At 51.4% G+C, this 20,046-nt stretch overlaps 7 protein-coding genes across 7 annotated transcripts; 4 read left to right on the top strand and 3 right to left on the bottom strand.

Annotated features, from left to right (window-relative positions):
• Positions 1 to 332: 332 nt before the first annotated feature.
• On the top strand, positions 333 to 1,867 carry PC9H_005330 (uncharacterized protein; the record flags this gene model as incomplete). Its single annotated transcript, XM_036774905.1, has 9 exons — positions 333 to 487; positions 586 to 611; positions 664 to 676; positions 730 to 754; positions 806 to 866; positions 928 to 1,120; positions 1,193 to 1,274; positions 1,400 to 1,606; positions 1,727 to 1,867. 9 exons carry the CDS (start codon positions 333 to 335, stop codon positions 1,865 to 1,867), a joined length of 903 nt encoding a protein of 300 aa, XP_036633407.1.
• A 436-nt stretch (positions 1,868 to 2,303) lies between these two features.
• Positions 2,304 to 2,933, bottom strand: PC9H_005329 (uncharacterized protein; the record flags this gene model as incomplete). The annotated part of the gene is made up of 1 exon (XM_036774904.1): positions 2,304 to 2,933. One exon carries the CDS (start codon positions 2,931 to 2,933, stop codon positions 2,304 to 2,306), a length of 630 nt encoding a protein of 209 aa, XP_036633406.1.
• Positions 2,934 to 2,985: 52 nt separating this feature from the next.
• Positions 2,986 to 3,939, bottom strand: PC9H_005328 (uncharacterized protein; the record flags this gene model as incomplete). The annotated part of the gene is made up of 1 exon (XM_036774903.1): positions 2,986 to 3,939. The coding sequence occupies one exon, from the start codon at positions 3,937 to 3,939 to the stop codon at positions 2,986 to 2,988; it is 954 nt and encodes a 317-aa protein (XP_036633405.1).
• Positions 3,940 to 4,606: 667 nt separating this feature from the next.
• PC9H_005327 (uncharacterized protein) lies at positions 4,607 to 7,057 on the bottom strand (the record flags this gene model as incomplete). Its single annotated transcript, XM_036774902.1, has 9 exons — positions 4,607 to 4,951; positions 5,025 to 5,556; positions 5,615 to 5,685; positions 5,754 to 6,002; positions 6,099 to 6,288; positions 6,350 to 6,560; positions 6,621 to 6,649; positions 6,714 to 6,758; positions 6,999 to 7,057. 9 exons carry the CDS (start codon positions 7,055 to 7,057, stop codon positions 4,607 to 4,609), a joined length of 1,731 nt encoding a protein of 576 aa, XP_036633404.1.
• Positions 7,058 to 7,983: 926 nt separating this feature from the next.
• PC9H_005326 (uncharacterized protein) lies at positions 7,984 to 9,490 on the top strand (the record flags this gene model as incomplete). Its single annotated transcript, XM_036774901.1, has 7 exons — positions 7,984 to 8,108; positions 8,162 to 8,302; positions 8,361 to 8,431; positions 8,488 to 8,647; positions 8,700 to 8,893; positions 8,953 to 9,092; positions 9,167 to 9,490. 7 exons carry the CDS (start codon positions 7,984 to 7,986, stop codon positions 9,488 to 9,490), a joined length of 1,155 nt encoding a protein of 384 aa, XP_036633403.1.
• Positions 9,491 to 10,023: 533 nt separating this feature from the next.
• PC9H_005325 (uncharacterized protein) lies at positions 10,024 to 12,207 on the top strand (the record flags this gene model as incomplete). The annotated part of the gene is made up of 11 exons (XM_036774900.1): positions 10,024 to 10,348; positions 10,405 to 10,485; positions 10,551 to 10,662; positions 10,723 to 10,767; positions 10,830 to 10,982; positions 11,056 to 11,211; positions 11,275 to 11,467; positions 11,519 to 11,568; positions 11,626 to 11,861; positions 11,923 to 12,038; positions 12,091 to 12,207. 11 exons carry the CDS (start codon positions 10,024 to 10,026, stop codon positions 12,205 to 12,207), a joined length of 1,584 nt encoding a protein of 527 aa, XP_036633402.1.
• Positions 12,208 to 12,556: 349 nt separating this feature from the next.
• THO2 (THO complex subunit 2) lies at positions 12,557 to 19,905 on the top strand (the record flags this gene model as incomplete). Its single annotated transcript, XM_036774899.1, has 22 exons — positions 12,557 to 12,621; positions 12,675 to 13,086; positions 13,148 to 13,275; positions 13,336 to 13,807; positions 13,860 to 13,958; positions 14,014 to 14,673; positions 14,724 to 15,267; positions 15,319 to 15,731; positions 15,788 to 15,961; positions 16,011 to 16,262; positions 16,312 to 16,391; positions 16,437 to 16,726; positions 16,777 to 16,934; positions 16,984 to 17,047; positions 17,102 to 17,310; positions 17,363 to 17,547; positions 17,597 to 17,663; positions 17,724 to 17,953; positions 18,004 to 19,024; positions 19,074 to 19,235; positions 19,291 to 19,660; positions 19,715 to 19,905. The coding sequence occupies 22 exons, from the start codon at positions 12,557 to 12,559 to the stop codon at positions 19,903 to 19,905; spliced, it is 6,246 nt and encodes a 2,081-aa protein (XP_036633401.1).
• Between the last annotated feature and the right edge of the window lie 141 nt (positions 19,906 to 20,046).

Genomic DNA, 20,046 nt, shown 5'->3' with positions numbered 1-20,046 from the left:
ATGTATTTGTGTTTGATAAATGATGACATGTGCAAAGCCAGGCCTCAGCTCGCGAATGTCCTGCACATAAAAATTAGTATGATAGAGAATCAGCGAGATTCTGTGACTCGCTCCATCCGCGGTGAAAGATGGCGATACTCTACGCAAGTTGGAAGTAAACGTAAACCTGGCAAACAACATCACGTCACGCGTCACGCAATATTCGGCCCCAGCCGCGGCGCAGTTCTCAATTTGGGCAGCGTGTTGATTTCGTTGTCCAATGCTCTGCCTTGCTCTTCGCTTCTCCCCCTTCTCCTTCTCCTTCTACCACAACTACAACCCAGACGCGAACCATGCCCTACCACCCTGACCCAACATCCCACGATTTCACGACTAATGCCTCAAACATCTTCATCCGCGATTTCAAAACCAGAGTCACGCCGAATGAAACGCAGAGGGATACGCTCATTGTTGCTGGCGTTTATATTGTTGCTATTGCTATTTTGTGGTGCGTATAGCGATATCTTTGCTGTTCTGGTTGTTGGTCGTTGAGTGGATCGTTGATTTCGATTGTTGCTGACATATGGATTTATTTGTACGGTGTAGGCATGTCCCGTACCTCAAGGTCGTCAGTAAGTACCTCGTTATATTCACTGCTTGAAATGGTTCATGATTTCGATCAAGTTTACCCATTCAAGTAATATCCTCTGCGTTCACCTTTGGATAGCCCGTCCGCTGATATATATGTAGATTGTTGACCGTGGGTTTCCATGAGGTATGCGTTTGTATATATAGATGGCGAGGCACTCACTCGCTGAATACATAGATGAGCCATGCCTTTGCAGGCGTCTTGACATGCGCCACAATCCACTCCATCGAACTCGATCGTACGTCCTCCTCCCTCCCTTCCATTCCATCGCACCTAACACCCAACATCATCATCCGCAGCCGATGAAGGCGGAGCAACCCGAATGTCCGGCGGCATCCCCTGGATAACCCTCCCAGCAGGCTACCTCGGCTCCTCATTCATCGGCGCATGCCTCATAGCCTGCGGCTTCAACACCAACGCAAGCAAAGTAGCCTCAATAGTCCTTGCTGCGTTTTTCCTGTTGACGTTGTGGTGGGCTCGTCGGAATTGGTTGTACGTGTCTGTTGTTTTGTTTTCTATGTTTTTGGGGAGTGACTGAGTGATTTTGGTGTGGATGGTGGGTAGGACGTGGCTTTTGATCCTTGGGATGTCGGGTATCATCGTCTTATTTTGGTTCGTTGCTGGTGGTATCGCCCTACGTTATCTCGTACGTCTCCCCTCCTCCCCCACTCACCCACCCACTTACTCTCCCCTCCCCCCACTCACCCACGCTTCACGTGCGCCGCGTTCTACAATCCCCCTTCTCCTCCCCTCTCCCCCTCCCCCCCACAGGTCCTCTTCATCGGCGTAATGAGTTGCATGTACGTCCTCTGGGACGTAATAGACGACACAATAGCCCGCAAAGTAAACACTTCCGACGCTTCCGCCTTCGCCGATATATGCGGTTGCTGTCCTTCGCGCGTCTGGGGCGTTATTTGGCTCGTACAGGCGTTCGTGTTCTTTGGGCTGGGGGTTATCGTTGGCTTGGTTGCGTTTAAGGTGCGTGGATACGTCGGTTTTGCGTGTCGTCCGTGTCCCCTGCATCGCCGCCGCCGCGATGCGCTCGCATCCGCATCCGCATATCTAATCTCTGATATCTGATACTCATCCCATGGACAGCAAAATAAAGAACAGCAACAAGCTGACTCGTCGCGTTTCCTCCCCATTCCTGGTGCTTCGTCCGGTGGACTCGCGCTACTCCCCGAATGGGGCACGGCCGCGTTCTTTTCGATAGTCGGGGTTTTGGTGCTCTTTGTATGAGTTGACGATCTGACACCCGATATTGGACAATATATGTATATATTTATATATGTCATTACGTATCCTATTGTGGGTGCTGATTGCACCCTTCATGAAAAATAGGTGCATGCCACTATACCTCGCACTGACAACATTCTCCTACTTCCGCTATCTCTCGTGCTGCGACCAGCGTGGATGTGCCCGTGGATCATCACCCTGGGTTTGACTCCCCGTATCTTCACATCCATGGATGATGATCGCTTACTACGTTCGAATGTCCACGCCAAAGATGAGCGATCTGAACGTGTCCTTCGTCGGGAATAGAGGTAGGCCTTTTCAGGTAAGGACACCTGCTTGGGCATTAGAACACCACACTTGACGAGGTTGGATCAGGGTGTTGCTTCAAAATGTCAAGAGTAAGTATAGCTATCGAACAGTACGTTTACACTATGACATATTACACAAACACCCAATGTGGTTCGGCGATCCTAACACCATATCTCGCAAACGACTCGGGTACCTCCTTGTCTGCGGGCATTGTCCCAAACCTGTCTGGTATCTCGACAACGGTGTCAAGAGGTTCCAAATCTTCGGCCCACTTTGGTATTTTCTCTAGTATTCGTGGTCGGGCCTTGAGTTCTTCCCAATCCTGGACGACGGCAGGTGCGTCGCGCGGAAGGCCCTTGGAGATCAACCTATTGTATGCTTGCTCCATGACACAAGTCAGCCCCGCCATAACTGCCTTTCTTATCTTCGCCTCCTCCGAATACTCGTCTCCCGGCGGACAGGGGTCCGGTAAATCGGCGAGTTGCCCCCAGAAGTATTCCAGCTCGTTGCGGAATTGGATCGTCCAGTCGATGACGAGGAACTGGTAGAGGCGGTAAAAGGAGGCTGCTGGCGTGTCTGGGAGGTATGCGTTGAGGCGGAAAGAAAGGAGGCGTTGGATGAGAGGGGGGCGGTGCTCAGAGTGTCGCCAAGACATTTGACGACGTGTGGGGTGCTGTCGGATCACTTGGATCTTCCCGTCGCGGGGGATGAGTTGTGAGACGAACGGAGGAAGGGGTTCTGCTGCTGGCTCCTGGCCCATTGGTGGTGGTAGATTCAATGAGAGATGTGCATGGTTCAATCCCCGCCATCGACTACACATCCAAGACGACAGCGGGCCGGAGAAGGTCATCCCTCGCTCCACCCACCACAGCACAGTTGACAATATAGCATGCATCCGACCCGTCCTTGCCCCTCTGCGTCAACCACGCATATACCAATCTCCAGATAGTAGCCACCATGCTCAACCAACCTACTCTATTCCCCGCCCTCACAGCATTCTCCCACATCCGCTGTCCTTCATCCCATCTCAAAAGCTCCATACCGCGACCAGCGTGAATATGGCCACATATCATCGCCTTGGGTTTGACTCGCCATATTCCGTCCAGAAGCCCCTCACATCCATACCCAAGATGGTCTACGTGTCCCTTGGGCGGCCCATGTGTGACGAGCACATCCAACCTGCGCCCCGCCTCGGACTCATCAACCAACTTTGCCCATCGAGCATGCGCAGCGTGACGAGGATACTGGAATACGAAGTTTCCATGCTGCGGCGTCCATGGACTGCCGTATACTCGAAGCATCCTTCCTCGCACGCGTATGCTGACTCCCTCGTCGCACAAGTAAATCAAGTCGCTCATATCCAGTGCCGAATGCGTGCCATTCGCTAGTCCTGTGTCGTGGTTCCCACCAATGAACACTTTGTGTCGGTGTGGAAGCGACCGCAGCCAATCCAGTGTCTTCTGCAACTCCTCTGCGGAGCCGGATTGACTTAGATCTCCCGCATGGATGAGCACGTCGCCCAGAGGAACGTCGGGGAGCGGGATTATATTGTTGTGGGTATCAGAGATACAGACGAGGCGGATTTTGGTGGGGTCGAGCGGAGGCGCTGGAAGGAATGGAATGTGCCGGAAGTAATGGTAAATTGTCGAAAGCAAGAAGAAAGGGAATGAGGGTGATTGGATGTACCGTTGGCGCAGAGTAGAATCGTCTACTTGTCGTTCAAGTATTGAGTCAAGTCCATGGGAATGGCGTGTTGTTGAGAACATGTTTAGTTGACAAGTCCGGTGGCCCCTATTACCTTGACGTCTGCATGCTAAGTTAAAGCGCGGAGACGAACACGATGGGGTCGCCAAATGCGCAATACTATGGGTTGGGTTGGGATGTAACTAACTTGGACTTGGGGACGAGGCGTTCGTGATAGATATGCTCGCGACGTAGCGTTGATAATACACTCCGCTGTGAGGGCCTCAGTGGGGTTCCGACTTCCCCATAATAAGTACTTTTATGTTTTGGAATGGATGGTGTATTTGACCTCTCCTTGTAGGCTAGCGACTGCGACTCGTCGGACTGCCATCGCGAGATAGATGGGTCTTTCGTTGGTAATCACTAATCACTAATCTCGTCGGGGTTGATCCCATTCTAGAAAATGTGATGATTACTGCACTCCTAGGATCTCCAACTGAGGCTTGACCGCAGGAACCACAGGACCATCTTGCCAATGCAAAGCATCGAACCCGACCATGATGCTTTTATCGACTGGTTTCCTACTCAGGAAGCTGTTTGGCCGCGACTTCATGCCATTCAATAGTCAAAGAATGCATATTCCATTCAGGAAGTACCTGCCATAACCTATCCAACGCGACTTTTACCCTTTCACCCTCACAAAATTCCTTAGTGTGCAAGTGTCCGTGTTGAATGCAAGCGTTCTTAATCTCAAACTACGTGGACGAGCAAACGGAGAACATCGACGAGTCTATCATCAAATTCGCTATCTTCATCTTCGCCAATTACATATTCTTCATCCTCAAATTCATCGTCGTCGTCTTCAATGTCACCGTCGCCTTCACGCGCTGTTCCCTGCGTGGGTGCGAGAGGCAGAACAGTGGCCGTCGTTGGAGGTAAGTGGGTCTGTACCACCGATAGGGGCTCCAAGGTGGAGGCGAACGACGTGACGGAAGGAGCCCCTCCATCTCGAGTATTCGGACTATTCGAAGTAGTAGTCGATAAAAGCAACCGATTGAACTCTGGTTGACCGGGGTACGACCATGCAGTTATAGCCTATAGTCCAAGCCGCAATAAGTAAGCCATATATATCGCGTGTTAGCACGTTGCGTCGAAAGGAGGGACGTACAATCATGACATAGAAAATGATCATCAAAGCTCCTTGGGCCCTCTTCACCCTCCTCGACTCCTTCCTCACGTCAACCCCCTGACCCCTCCTCTCCGAATCCCAGCTACCTTCGCCGTGCCCATCCCCACGGTCTTCACCCGCGCAATAGCACCAGCTAGCCAACAACCACGCAGCCAACAGAATCCCTACCTCAAAAACATCGAACAGCAGCAACAGCGAAGAAGGCGGCGTTCCCCATCGAGGCGTAGCGAGGGAGATGAGGGAGCAAATAAATAGGAAACAAGGGGTCCAGAAGAGCAGGAATTGGGTCGTCAGTTGCAATGCAAGTCGTGACGAAGGTGAGGAGGGAGGTGTTGGGTGGGAGGACGGGTAGGTGTGAGTAGTAGTCGTGATATTGGTGTTGGTGTCGGTGGTAGTGGTGGAGGTGAATTTGCAGGACAATGCGCTAGCGATACATTGAAAGAAATAGAATAAATATAATAGCAGGTCGCCTGCGATGCAGATGATCGGGAGGACAATGAGGGCCAATAACCTGTTTGAATAATTGCATTAAGAGGGCTCGGCCGTAAAAACAGGTCGAGACGGCGTACTCTGCTTGAACCCGAACACTTCTGAGCGAGGAGGAGGAAGATGTATGCATCGCATGTACGGCGGAGACGAGCTAGACATCAGCATACCGAAACCCCATTCAGTTACTCATAACCAACATGCAACGGGAAAGCAACGCACGAAATAAGTGGTGATACACATAGAAATAAGGGAGACGAGGATGAGTAGGATACATGCCGCGATGTTGATTTGCGGTTCTGGCTGAACATGGACAGTCGGTCGTCGTTGGGGATGCTCGTGTTCTTTCGTTATGGGATACGGCGGTTGAAAAAGCAGGTTATGATTATGTTGGGCGTGCGAGGTGGAGGGAAGAGGGATGCTGATGGGCGGGGGAGAGGATGCAGGAGGATGCAGAGGAGAAGGAGGCTCCTGATGTGTAGGATGAAAGAACAATATCGCACAAATGTATCTACGCAAGGAGAACCTATCGAATCATGACTGATAAGGGGGGCTCAGAGGACTCACGTGGAAAGAAGGATGACAGCTATCCCCTGGCTTATCGAGACCAGCTCTTCGCGTGTGTTCGAGGTCGGCGCGATTTCTCCTGTTATCGTAGTATTGTGTGCATTTTACGACAGAAGGTAAATTGAGATTATTAAACGCACGTTTATCTAAACCTGCAAAGAAGAGGGCAGGCAGGACAAGAGCCAATGAACTATGAAACCGACCCTGAATCAGTTTCCAGACATCGGACAGGATGAATGGACAGGACGCACGCAACAGTCAGGAGGGTTTGGTGGACCTGGTGTTCTTCGTTATCCTCTTCGTCGTGTCTACTACCATCGGAGGGGTGCTGGCCGCGTCCCTGACGTGCCTGTCGATCATGTTCGTACTCATGCGCTCTATCGGTAGGGGAAACGGTAGATCTGCTTGCAGCGACGAGCAAAGAGAGCCCAGGAACGACAAGGAGACGAAGGACAGTGATGCCTTATGAAATAGTGGGTTGGGGTTGGGGTTGGGTGTTTAGAATGGTTGGGTGATACATACCTATGATAGTGGATTGAAGTAATCTCAGTCTACCAAAGGTAGTAGAAGAGACGTTAATTTGGGTTGCGATGAGTAAAGTTGAGCCTGACGCACTCATGATGAACCAAAAGGGAGATGCAAAGTGCCACGACTAGCGCACTGCACAGAAAATAATCCCGATATCAGTGAAACGGTGATCATATGCGACAATGTCACTCACTTGTTCAACGTCACTTGGATCAACTGGCCAAGCCACCTTCGATGACGGCAATAGGTTGAAAGTTGACACGCGCCGTATTCAATCAGTTTGTTCAGTGGAATGACTGATAAGAAACATACTGCGGACGAGGAAGGGATATATCATGAGAGTTATGATGGCGCAAGGGGAACTTCACTCACATGAAAATACTGCGGAGAGCGGTATCCCCGCTCTGTCTCGCCCAAAATGGGTAGCCCATGCGAATGGAAGGACTACGAGGAGTATGCTGAGCCCTGGTTACCGGTGAACAAGGGAACAGGGGGAGCGGTGATCGTACGAACAGGAAGAGCGTACAATGGCCTGTCCACTGTGGAACCAACTGATCTCCATGCTCCGTGCGAGCCTCGCTCTCACTCTTGCCGACGCATCCTTCCAAGCACTCGACCATGCCCTAGTTCTCGATCGTGACTGCGCCAATGTTATCTGCACGTTCGTCCTGACTTTCTTCCTCTCCCCGACCCTTGTCGCCGCGTCCCCGATGGCCAGCTTTCCCCTGTCCCACGAGACAAAGCTCTGGCGAAGGGCTCTCGTCCACCGTCTGGGTGAGAATCTCGACGCGCGGGACGAATACGCCGTCCTGTCATCATCCTCGGAGCAAACGCTAAACCGGCTGGTCACTGACTCGGGATGGTCGTGATTGTCATCGTCCAGGTTCGCCTGGGATCGCGTAATTCGGCGGGGAGACAGAGATGACGCCACTGGAGCGCGCCCGATGTTGTCGCCCGGATATTGGCCGGCTAGGCTGAGGGAATTCAGTGCCTGCTGATGGTGGTAGTCTTGGTGGGGATTCATGAAATTTGCAGAGCGAGACCAGCTCAAGCTCTGTGATGGGGAGGAGATGGAGGAGGAGAATGAGAAACGTGCTGTGATTGCGTCGTGCGCATTGTCGATGGTGTCACAGCTTCGGTCGCAAGTGTGACACGCGTTTCACTATAGGGTCCGTTTCAAGGGCGTGACACGAACACCGACACTCGCATTATCGGTGTCACGGAATCTAATTTTACTCCTTGACAAGGACCTTGGCGCCTTCATCTGATACTTGGTCCCACGAGGTCGGACTGAGTTATATACCTGCTATGAACAAAATGCCACTCGACCGTGCTCATCCTTCCACGTCTCCAAAAGATGCCCTCTTGGATCGCCGCCCTCGCTGCAACCGCTGCCTTGGTGCAACCCCATGTTCAGAATGGATTGAACAACAATACCCTCGCCAGTGTCCGTACTAGATTGCTGCAGACTGCAAACCACAGGTACGTAGACATCGCGTGGCGAATGAATGGCGCCCTTACTCTCTCTTTCTCAGCTGGGAGCTTGGTACGGCTGCACAGGCCTTGACTGAGTTTTCATGGCCGTCGCTGTCCGTATTCAATGCGAGTGCTTTCCCCCCACCAGCTCAGCTCAACGCGACCAACAACGCGTCCGACGTTCTGGCGATAGCTCGCAAGTAAGTATCGTTTCTCCGTCTGATTCTCACCCCAAAACTTAATTCATCAATCTAAAAGGGTCGTCGCTGAAAAGCCGGCAGATTCGCTCCCGCTATTCGCTAACGAAGGTTCAGCTGCTGATCCTGCCAGTACGTTCTCTCTCACTCCCCCATCTCGCGGGAAGCTTGATGATCACCGCCCCTAGGTGTCGGTGTCGCGGTTCTCCTTGCCAACTGGACACGTTCAGACCTGTCAGATAATAGCTATGCCGCCGCGGCTCAAGGCCAGCTCGTTTATCTCCTCGAGCAAGCACCAAAGACTGCGGAAGGAGCCATATCACATAGGAATGAGCAAGTACAACTCTGGTGAGCTTCTCGTGCTTCCGGAATGATACCCATGATGTTGATGCTCTAATAGGGCTGACTTCGTGTACATGGTCCCTCCCTTTATTGCCTATTACGGTGCTCTGCAAGGTGGCAAGGCAGCCGAAGACCTTCTCCAGGAAGCATATGATCAGTGCCGGCTATATCGCGACGGACTTCGGGACGAAGGTGGATTGTGGAGACACATCGCTCTCGGTGACTGGCAAGACGCTACCCATTGGGGTACTGGTACGTTTGTTCACATCGCGTAGTATTTGGCGATGGAGTTCTGACTTCTTGGCTTTCAGGAAACGCATGGGCTGCTGCCGGTATGCTCCGCGTGCTCTCAACGATAGACCACTCCAAGCAAGCAAGGCTCTTCGTTGAGCAACGTCAGAACCTCACGAACTGGATCCAAGAGATTCTCGTGGCCTCATGGTCGCATCAGGTACGTCCACACATTAGTCCCATCCGGGATTCCTGCGGCGGCCTACTAACACCGTTGCTTTTCGACAATGACAGGCACCCAACGGCACTTTGTTCAATGTTATTGATGATCCAAGCACGTTCGCTGACACTTCGTCCACCGCTTTGTTGGCCGCCGTTACGTACCGCATGGCCCAGATCTCGAGAAATGCGACGTTAGTTCCCTTCGCCAACAAGGCCCTCAAGTTGATTGAAGACAGCATCGACGAAGATGGATGGCTCGCAAACACGGTTGATCCTCTCACCTTCAACACTCCTTCGAAACCGGGAGAACACAGTCCAGAGGGTCAAGCATTCGTTCTCCTCCTCCATGCCGCATGGAGGTCGTATAAGAATTTCCTAGAATCACTCACTAACTGATGGCATCCTTACCTCACCTTCGTTCAATCACCGGTCCAGTCCTTCCCTCCCTCCCAGGAGATGATATTCGTGGCTTCGAAGTTATTCTTGACTTATTGCGAGGGAAAATGTGTACTTAACAGGCTAAACTTGCGTTAGATAAAAGAGTACATATTGGTTGTACCAGAAATAAAACTTCTGTAGCGTTATTCGCCTGATGGCATCGTCCTCTATATTTATGTAGACATGTAGAAATACTAGCATACCTATCAATTGGGCTGGGTCCAAACTCGGTCAATTCATTACCCTACTTATATACGTTCATCGTGATGTGAATTCGATGCTTGTCGTTCAAACGTTCAAAGCAAACTTCTAGCACAATATTGTTGAACTGATACCGGTGCAGGGCAAAACCGATCATGGCGCCGCACCACCACCACCCCCATCACCCTCCATCACCTCGTCACTAATGTATTTGACCTGCGCTGTCACTGTGGCTCGTGTTCTTGGCGCACTGTCCTCACCCTTTGTCCTCCAACCAGTACGACCATAGGATGAGTACCAAGGAAGCCAAGCGCAACGGCGTTGCAAACCTCCAGGGGCCGCCACCCGTACCCCACACCCAAGACCACTTAGACGAGGCGGAAAGCCAAGCCCGACGTATACAGACCGATGTTGGTCCGCACGACAGGTCGGAGACTCAGACGCACTCGTCAAGCCCAAAGGGGACAAAGAGGCATAGCACCCACCACAGCGCCTTCACCATAGGAACTGAGGTCGCCGCTGAGGGCTTGCATGATTTCTGGGATAGGTTTACGAGGAAGGGGAGGAAGGACATCGGGGTCATGCATAGTTTGCGGATGATTATGCTTTCCCATTGTACATGATCAGGTTCTGCACAAAGGTTCCGAATGCTAACTGAGGCGGCGCCGCAGGGCTTAATGCATTCTTCGTCTTCATCCCATTGGCATGGGTAGCCCACTTCGTGCATTGGCCGAATAGGGCGCAGTTCGTTCGTACGTGCACAGTTTGGTTCCGGACCTTTTGAGTGGCTCACATTATTTCGATATGCGTCGTATAGTCGCGTTCTTGGCCATCATACCACTAGAACGGCTCCTTGAATATGGGGGCGAGCAGATGTGTTTCTATGTAGGGAAGGATTTCGGGGACCTCATTCTCATTACTCTCAATAAGTGAGGATGCTATTCTGCACCCTCATTCTGTTCCACTTGCTCACATTTCCTCATCTGTAGTACGGTCGAGGCGACCCTTGGTATCATCCTTCTAACAAAATGCGAGTAAGTTAAATTCACACTCATGTATGATTGGTGGATCTGCTACTAACTATGTCCGTTACAAGACTTCGGTTGTTGCAATCCACGATCGTCGGCGTGGTCATCTTGCACCTCTTACTGATACCCGGGACAGCGTTCCTGACCGGTGGCGCGCGTATCACTTCGCAGGATCTGAATCCCCATATTACGGAACTTAATCACGTCCTTCTGACCATCGGGTGAGTCCATGCCACCACCACATGCTGACAAGCTGTGTAGAATTCGAAGCTGAAGGGCATTGTAAATGTCTAGGGTCCTCTCGTTGTTGCTCCCAGCTGCATTTTTCTCTGCTTTGGACAGAGGGGTGGCGGTATCTGTGGAGGCGCCAGCTGCGGGTATGGTGAGCAACGAAACACGGGAAGTATTCTTGCAAATGAGCCGTGGCATTGCTATTATTCTGCTTCTCATGTGTGTATTATCCAACAGGATACTTTCTAAGTCTGATATCCATCTAACGTGTGGGTGATACAGTTACGTCGCCTCTCGCATATACTTGCACAATCCCCCAGGCGACGACAACGCCATGAAAGTTCGTTCGGACGCGCCTGAAGCATTGCGCGAAGAGGAAAAAGAGTACTTGGAAGGCGATCCGGAAGTGAACCAATACGTCTGCCTCCTAATGTTGACCGTCGTTATTGCTATTATGGCAGCTACGGCCGAGTGGGTGGGTCTGCCACCTATCCTCCGGCCTTTTTATTGTTGAACACCTTGCTAGTTGGTCGAAAGCATAGAAGACGTCAGGGAACAAGGGCGAATTAACGAAGAGTAGGGACATCTTAGCATGGGCTGGATTGGCACGCTCACAAACCCTTCACTTCGAAGGTGGTTCGGCCTCGTCCTTCTGCCCATAGTATCGTGGTCGGCAGACGGCGCAGTTTCGATTGTGTTCTTTGCTGGGTATCTATGGCGGCTGTTCTCCCCCAACATCGATCCACCTCCACCAGCGACGCTCGCAAAAGCCCGAGCCATTGATCTCAGCATCCAATTCAGCTTATTCTGGATGCCATTCTTGGTTCTGCTCGCATGGTGGACTGATAGAACGTTTAACCTACTCTTCGGTACGTTTCGCTGCTCCTCTTGAATGAATAAGCCTAATCAGGATCTTGTGCAATGTGATAGATATGTTTGAAGTCGCGATACTTCTGGGAGCATGCTTCTTGGTAAACTACGTTACGGCAGATGCGAAGACGAACTGGGCGGAAGGGTTTGTCATGATCTCGTTCTACGCCATGGTGGTAAGTTCATTCGTTCCTACTTTCTGTAAATAACTTAGTGATTGATTTGCAGGCGTTGTGTGCTTGGTTCTACACGGGTCAACCCGAAGTACACGACATGCTAGGAAATTGTGGTCACGCTTTGGAGGCGGCTGCAGAGAGTGCGGCCGAGGTGGCTGCAGTGCATTGAGGACTCGGCCTTCGACGTCGATGATCTCTGTTTTGCTATCTTCTCTGTATTTATGTTATCTCTCTTGCTCTGCTTTCGCTTTCGCCCCTGCATTAGTACCTAGCTATACACGCTTTATTCAATCAACTTGTGTCCTCGATAAATATATATATATACCTTGCTATTGCAATGTATCCCCTTTCCACGCCGCAGGTCTGGTTGAGTTGACCCGTCAGTGGACTCGGACAAGGGGCGGCTAATGATACATGCACAAACAACCGTGTTTCAGGCGCCAAGAGCAGTATGCGTGCCTTCTCCACTTCAAAACGACCAACGACGGAAGACTGCTCTGCAAGGAAGGACGTTACAGATGGACGTTGTAAACGAGGTTTGGACCTGCCTTGAAACTTGGAATAAGGGAGGAAAGGGCCAATGGTCCGTACTTTCTTCCCCTCTATCCGACGCCGCTTTTGACCTTGTATGTGTAGCCGCAACATTCTCCATGCTCCTCATTGCAACCCATCCGACCCAAATTGCTTGGACGTTCTTTCTACGACGTACCACACTCTTCTTGCTTCTACTCTCAAGACCTGGTCCCCAAAATATCCCCTCGCACCTGCAGCCTTCGTTGAGTTTGTCCAGTCCGTGCTTAAGGAACTCCCTTCGTCGTCTTCGTCCAACTCGAATGCCACGATTTTCGGAGAACATTTGGTGGATATGATATGGTCTTTGGACCTGGAGCTGGAGGAGCTTTATGGAGACTTCAAATCCCTTCCCGGAGGGAACGCCGGAGAGCAGGCGGCGCAGGCGGCGGACGACACCCAGAGCAAGGCAGCAACGTCAAAACGGAATATTGAAAATGACAAAGAGACTATCGCCGTCATTGTCAAACAGCTTTTGGTTTGTTCAATTCATTTCGCGCCTATCCGCCGCCACCAACGTTCGTGTATTCGTGTCCCAGAAACGAGGGATTATAAACCCGATCTTCTGTCGTGAACGCCTCGACCTCGCGTTGCTGTCTAGCGTCGGCCTCATCTCGGACAAGGCTGCGTTTGATAAGAGGGAAATCCGGACAAGGACCAGTCTCTTGTGAGCCTAGCTTCGTATTGTTATCCTAAACCGTGCACTGATTTATGGCTTTGCCCGCAGCTACAAACAGAATAAGTTTAATCTTCTTCGGGAGCAGTCCGAAGGCTACAGCAAGCTCACAGCCGAACTCACAAGTGCTCTTGGTCCTTCGCATTCCCCGTTCACGGGTCGCTCCGAAGAGCCATATTCCGTTGTCGAGGCGCGCGCGCGACCCGTTTGGGAGAAACTCATCAGTCTCATAGGTTACTTCGACCTCGATCCGAACAGGGCGCTTGACATTATCATTGATGTCCTTAGCGTCAACCTTGCGACCCACTATACCTTCTTCATGGCATTGTTGTCATTTTCTCCTTGGGCAGGTTCGTATACCCCGTCAACGAGTGGACACCAAGCTACTGCTTCGGAGCCTGGTCGGTACAAAGGCAAGTCCTTGGACGAAGTGTTGTTACTTGCGGAAGGCGACACTCCTCGGAGTAATGGAGGCTCTCGCGTTCTGGCGCAAGTACTTGGTTTCAAGTTCTCCCATTACCAGGTGAGCCCATATTTGCATCTTTCACTACCTGGCTTTTGAGATCCCTACGTAGTCGTCGGAGACTAGTGACAATGCTCTGAAAAGTCTATGCTTAACGGCAGCCCTCCTTATTCGGGAGGGATTCATTTCCTTAGAGCACCTATATCCACATGTGCGTCGCCTGACATTGTTCGGTATCGTGTACCATTTATATTCCCTAAACATAGCTGTCGCCCGAGGATGACGACATGCCCAGCGCTCGCAAAGAGTACCTTGACAAAGCACAGGACAGAATCTCCGGTGCTAAAGTCAGTCAGCTGGCCATGGCGGCTCCCCTTGAATCGTCGTCGTCGTCGTCGTCATCGTCTGCAAAGCCAAAACCTACAGAAACCCAAAAGCCCGTGCAGATAGTCAACCAGAAGGCTGGAATGGTCAAAGCCCTCCTCGCCGTGGGGGCCCTGAGACCAGCAATAGCTATTCTGACCAAGTTCCCTTGGCTGGTCGATGCCCACACTGATATTGCAGATCTTCTGCTGCGAATCGTCAAAGAGTCTATTTCCACTCTTTACGATACCGCGTGTGTTCTTCGGGAACGTAACCCTAGTTTCACGCAGCCTCGCGTCAGATACGCTGGATCACGTCCCGCCGCTACACCCCAACGTCGGACATTTTTAACACTCTGGGCCCCTACTCCACCCAGCACCATGTACACTGATTTCGTCTTCTTCTTCCCGGATTGGCGACAGTTCGTCCCTATTTGCACTTCGCTGGACGATTTGGTGGATATTGTGGACCCTTTACTTCGATTTGTTGGTCTTCACATCTCTCGTGAACCATTATTCGTGACCAAGTTCCTCAGGCTTGGTCGGGCTCATCTAATAACTACGGTACAAATCATATTCCCTTGCATTTGTCCGACGCTTAATTGGTTGTATAGTTGGAAATCGACCCGGAGACCAAGAAGCCAACATGCGAGCCTGATCCTAGTCATCCTATCCGCCAATTCTGGTTCAAGATTACGCGTCTGTATCTCCTACCGGCCCTTCCTCTCATCCGGGGGAACGCTGTTTGTACTGTCGAAATTTGGAACATTATCAAGCAATACGAAACTATCGCTCGGTGGAGATTGTATGGCGAATGGAAGACTGCCATCTATAAATCACATCCCGAGTTACGTGTGCGCCAAGTTCAGGCTGATAGGGAGGCGAAGGGGATTCTTCGACGCCTCTCACACAATACCATCGACACACTGTCTGGAACGGTCGCGAAGCTTGCACACTCAAACCCGATCATCTTCTTCAACAATGCTGTTGGGCAAGTGATGGCATATGACAATATGGCAGGAGTCGTCATCCAGTCACTAAAATATGTTACCAACCTCGGATTCGATGTCCTCGCATTCACAGTCCTAGACTCACTCGCCAACCCCAATAAGGCCCGCGTTAAAGACGATGGCGTCAACACCTCGGATTGGCTTCAGAGTAAGAGATAGTGCCGCCTCACATCAAACCTCTCTAATTCCCTGTTCGTAGGCCTTGCCTCATTTATTGGAATGTTGTTCAGGCGGTATAATGCCGACTTGACACCTGTGTTGTCATACATCGTCCACCAACTCCACAATGGCCAAACGACGGAAATCATTGTTCTTCGTGAATTGATCTGGAAGATGGCCGGCATCGAGCCTTTGCCTAGCTTGTCAGATGCTCAAATCCAAGCCATGGCTGGGGGTCCAGTTCTGCGTATCGAGGCTGTGGCTTCCGCCACTCGGGGCGCACGTTTGGACGCTGGTGAAGCGGTCCTCCGCGGCCCACAACGGTTAGCGAAGGGACTCCTGGAGTCTGACCTTGCCCTGCCGTTGTTGATTCAAGTCGCCCAACAAAGACAGTCATCGATCTTCAAAGCCTCTGACGCTCATATCAAATCTCTCGCTAGCTTGTACGACGCAGTGAGTTGCCCAATAGTATATCAGTTTACAAACCTTGATCTAATGTCCATTCATAGACTCACGGCGTTCTTTTACAATACCTTGAGTTCTTAAACTCCCCCTCCATCATTTCAGCCGACGACTATGCTAACAAGATTCTCCCTCCTCTCGCTGAATTGGGAGTAACTTACGGAATATGTCCACCCATCTGCATGCAAATCATTCGGCCTGTCTTACACGGATCTCTTCTTGTGAGTGTCGAAGCCCCTGCTGTAGTCTTCCGAGCTGAACAATCCACAGAAAGCTGCTTTGGACGCATACGAGCAAGAGCGCAAGGCGAATGAAGAGCACGAGAAAAAGCTCAAGGCTGAACTCATCACAAAGCGAGATCCTGGTGTCACTGCGTCGCGTGTGGCATCACCGAGTGTACTCGCCGCTAGTGAGGATAGCAAAACATCAAAGCACGAGAACGGTGATAAACTTTCGGCGGACGAAACGTCTATGGATGTAGATGGTCAATCGTCTGACTCTACCCCTGCTGCAACGGCTAACGTAGGTTGTTCCTCATGAAATCGACAAGGATATACTCATAGTTTTGTAGTCACCTTGGCGTCCTGAATTATCTGCGTTGTTCGATGACGTGCGAAAGATTGCGCCAGGGAGTGCTTGTGACGTTCTCGGGTACGTGGTTATCAAATTTGATTCAACGCCATCCTAAGTATTCAGGCCTGGATTTTACCTGACTTTCTGGCAATTGTCAACATACGATTTGTCTCCGCCGAGCACACGATATGATGACGAACTCAAGGCATTACGGTCGCTGAGCCTTCAGGAAGACAGGAAATTGGCTGCGGCTGAGAAGGTCAAAAGGGGGTCTGCTATAGCGTATCGCGCCAGGCGGGACCGCTACAACAACTACGTGACAGCCCTAACCAATGAATACAAGCAGCAAACCATTTCCAGAGAGTTCACTATCAAACGTCTAGCTCGCGAGAAGCTCCATTGGTTCTCTCACTGTGAGTCTTCCGTGCTGCTCCAGCTCCTTGTTACTGAATCTTTACAACAGTCCCGAAGGCGCATCCCCTTGTGCAGGCCTTCATTGAGCATTGCATTCAACCCCGATGTCTCCTTTCTCCGATGGACGCCGATTATTGCGCCCAGATAATTAAGTTTATCCACACGCAAGGCACGCCAGGTTTCCCGACACTTATTTGCTATGATAAGGTAAGTCGCAAATTGTGGGAGTTCTAGCCTCGCTCATTTGTCTCCATAGTTGCTGGCAGACCACATCAAAGTGGTTCTGTTCTCGTGCAGTGAATACGAAGCTCGAAACTATGGTAAGTTGCATCTCAACACATTGATCTCCTCATCTGACTACGTGCACCTTGCAGGTCGTTTCTTACTAGGCATATTGTCCGACCTTCACAAGTGGTCTCAGGACGAGAAGCTATTTTTACAAGACAATCGGTCGAGCAGGGGTTGTCACCCTGGTTTCCAATTATTCTGGAAGGCCAACCCAGGCCTACTCGCCGAGGATAAGTTAATGGATTGGCCCAGTTTCAAGCGGGTACTCGGAAAGTGGTATAGGAAACTAGGAAAGGTAATATTTACCTCGATGCCTACTACGCATCATTTATTCATCCGCGTTGCAGTCTTTCCTGGAGTGTATTCAAACGGGGGAGTTTATGCACGTTTACAACTCTATCATTGTCCTCAAGGAGATCCTCCCCGTTTTCCCCCTGAATTCCGTCTCGGAGAACGGCTCGGTTATCGACAAGGCGATGGATCTTTTCATCGAACGGGAACAGCGAGGCGACTTGAAGATTCTTGCCACGAGGTACGTCGAATCAGTTCTCGATATCACCTTTCATCTCAATCGCTCTCAGTTATTCGGCTGCCCTAAAGAAGCGGGAATCTGTATGGTCGGTGAAGGCAACGGGAGTTCCTACGAAGGTATATTGATTCTATGCTTTGTTTAGGATGGTAGGGTGGTGCTGATATATTATTCTCTAGCCCCCCGCCCCTCCAACTGCACCTAAGGTCAATGCAACCACAAGCTCTTCTAGCGATTCCAGGACCGGACTTCCGCCGCCTACTGGCCCAAGTGTTCGTCCTGATCGAAATACATCGACATTGCCTGCGTCGACGCCGTCAGGGCCACGGGCTCAGTCCTCATCCGTCCCTGTGCAACAAAACGTTGACAATAAATCCTCATCCAATCCCACTAAACTCGCGATGGACAGGTGAGTTTCTTGAGACCTTCAGTATTGGCCATCCCTCACAGTCATCACAGCATACCAAGGCCAGAGGTAGTCAAGCGTATAAGACCAGAAGTCAAGACCAATGGTCAAGCGAAAATGGACGTCGACCCTCCCCCCGGCCAGGCTAATACTCCTGGTGTTAAATCCTCTTCGCCGGAAGTTATCATGCGAGACGAGGGGCAATCATCGAAAGCTAACTCTAGGCGAGCTAGCCCAACCGTCAACGGAGATCACGCGGAAGCAAATGGACAACGACCTGAGCGTCCCCCGTCACAAACTGCAGACCGATATCGCCCTAGTGAAGACAAAGTTTCCAGAAATGACACACAACCTCCACAGAATGCACCTGCTGGCATGCCTCCCCCTTCTCTCCCTAGCCAAACACTGTCCGCACAAGAACTACGAGAAACTGCGAAGCAATCTATTTCTATCAAGGTCGACGACAAGCCTGGAAGAGTCAACGAAGTGCGAAGTCAGAACGGTTCTGCTGCTCCTTCACCATCCCATCGCCGCCGTTCACAGTCACCGCAATCCCGACCAGGAACTCGCAATGCTAGTGCTGACAGTCGGCATAGCGCGGGTCGGAGTCGCTCCGATAGACATCCTGAAGCTGAACAGAGGCAACGGCACGAGTCGAAGGAACATGCTACATCCACGTCACGCCGGGATAGTCTCACACATGTTCGAAGTGAACGTCGAGAACGAACTTCGACACGCGAAGCAGAGAAGGAAGACCGAGATAGAGATCGGGGACGTGATCGGCATGGTGACAGGGAGAAAGAGAGAGACAGAGAACGGGACCGAGAAAGAGACAGGGATAGGGACCGGGGGGATAGGGGAGACAGAGACAGAGATCGCCACAGGAGAGACGAGAAGGATCGGGGTGACAGGGAAAGCAGGAAGGAACGGGATTCGGCCTCTCGAGGCACACCGTCCGCTCCGGCTGCTATGGTCGACGAACGGGGTTTACCAATACGACCAGACCCGTCGAGACATCGCAATGGTGGGAGTGGCGAGGATGGACTTGGGAAGAGGAGACGGGGTGATGATGAGGTAAGCATTCAATTGTCTTTCACTTGCGTCAGTAACAAACTTCTTGCAGCCGGAAAGAGATTCCAAGCGTTCCTCTCGGAAGGACGGTCATCGTGAGGACCGGAGTAGACGGTCGTCTGAGAAAGATAGCCACGATCGCCCTCGTGACTCTGAAAAGCGAAGAAAGGACCGCGAGAACGCCGAAGCAGAGAATCGGCCTTCTACTGACAAGGTATGTCGCATCGACTTCAATTGACTGTCATGACTTGAGCTTTCTCATTTGACAGGCTGTGGAGAAGAGGGTACCTGATGGACCGGCCTCGCAAAAGGCGCTACCGCCCAGCACCCCCTCAGCTCCGCGGGCAATGTCATCATCCGATTCGTCACGGACAAGCAAGGGAGACGTTCCTGTTGCAAGAGACAGACACCGTGGAGATGCTTCGCACACTCCCTCGCAGGTGGCACCTCCTTCAACTCCATCGGGACCGGATGATGGCAGCAACTCTAATCAAGGCCTTGGGAGTTTGCGTTCCCGAATAGGCGATAAAGAGCCGCTCCCTCGTCCATCGCTGCCAAGCGCGCCATCCAATTCATACAGACCAGACCCGTCCAGAAAAGATGATTCCGACAGGGATACAAGGAAGCGGACCTTATCTGGTATGTTGCTGTTACAATGTTCCGAAAGGCGACTGGTTAATCCTAGACCCGCAGAACGTGATAAGGAGATGAATGAGAGTGCTTCGAGTATTACCAGTGACCAGGTGCAACCCCCGAAACGCCCCCGTATTAACCGTAATCGGTACAACGCGTCGCAGTCATCTCATTCGGGCTTAGCGAAGAAACTTTTGCCCATCGATCGCGAACCTTCCGCAGGGGAGAAGTCGCGAGGCCGGAAGGATTGATTTATGACCTCCACGATTGCATGGACATTATTCTTTGTGTTCACATCACCACTCTCCTCATGTCCTCTGATTACATACATGGTCATACATACATTCACGGTCGATTATCTTATATAAATATGCGTACAGTATATCTGGCTG

The sequence above is a fragment of the Pleurotus ostreatus genome (assembly GCF_014466165.1).
Source record: "Pleurotus ostreatus strain PC9 chromosome Unknown scaffold_3, whole genome shotgun sequence".
Lineage (NCBI taxonomy): Eukaryota > Fungi > Basidiomycota > Agaricomycetes > Agaricales > Pleurotaceae > Pleurotus > Pleurotus ostreatus.
Note: the sequence above shows the minus strand (reverse complement) of the source record. Positions and strands in the feature narration are given on the sequence as shown.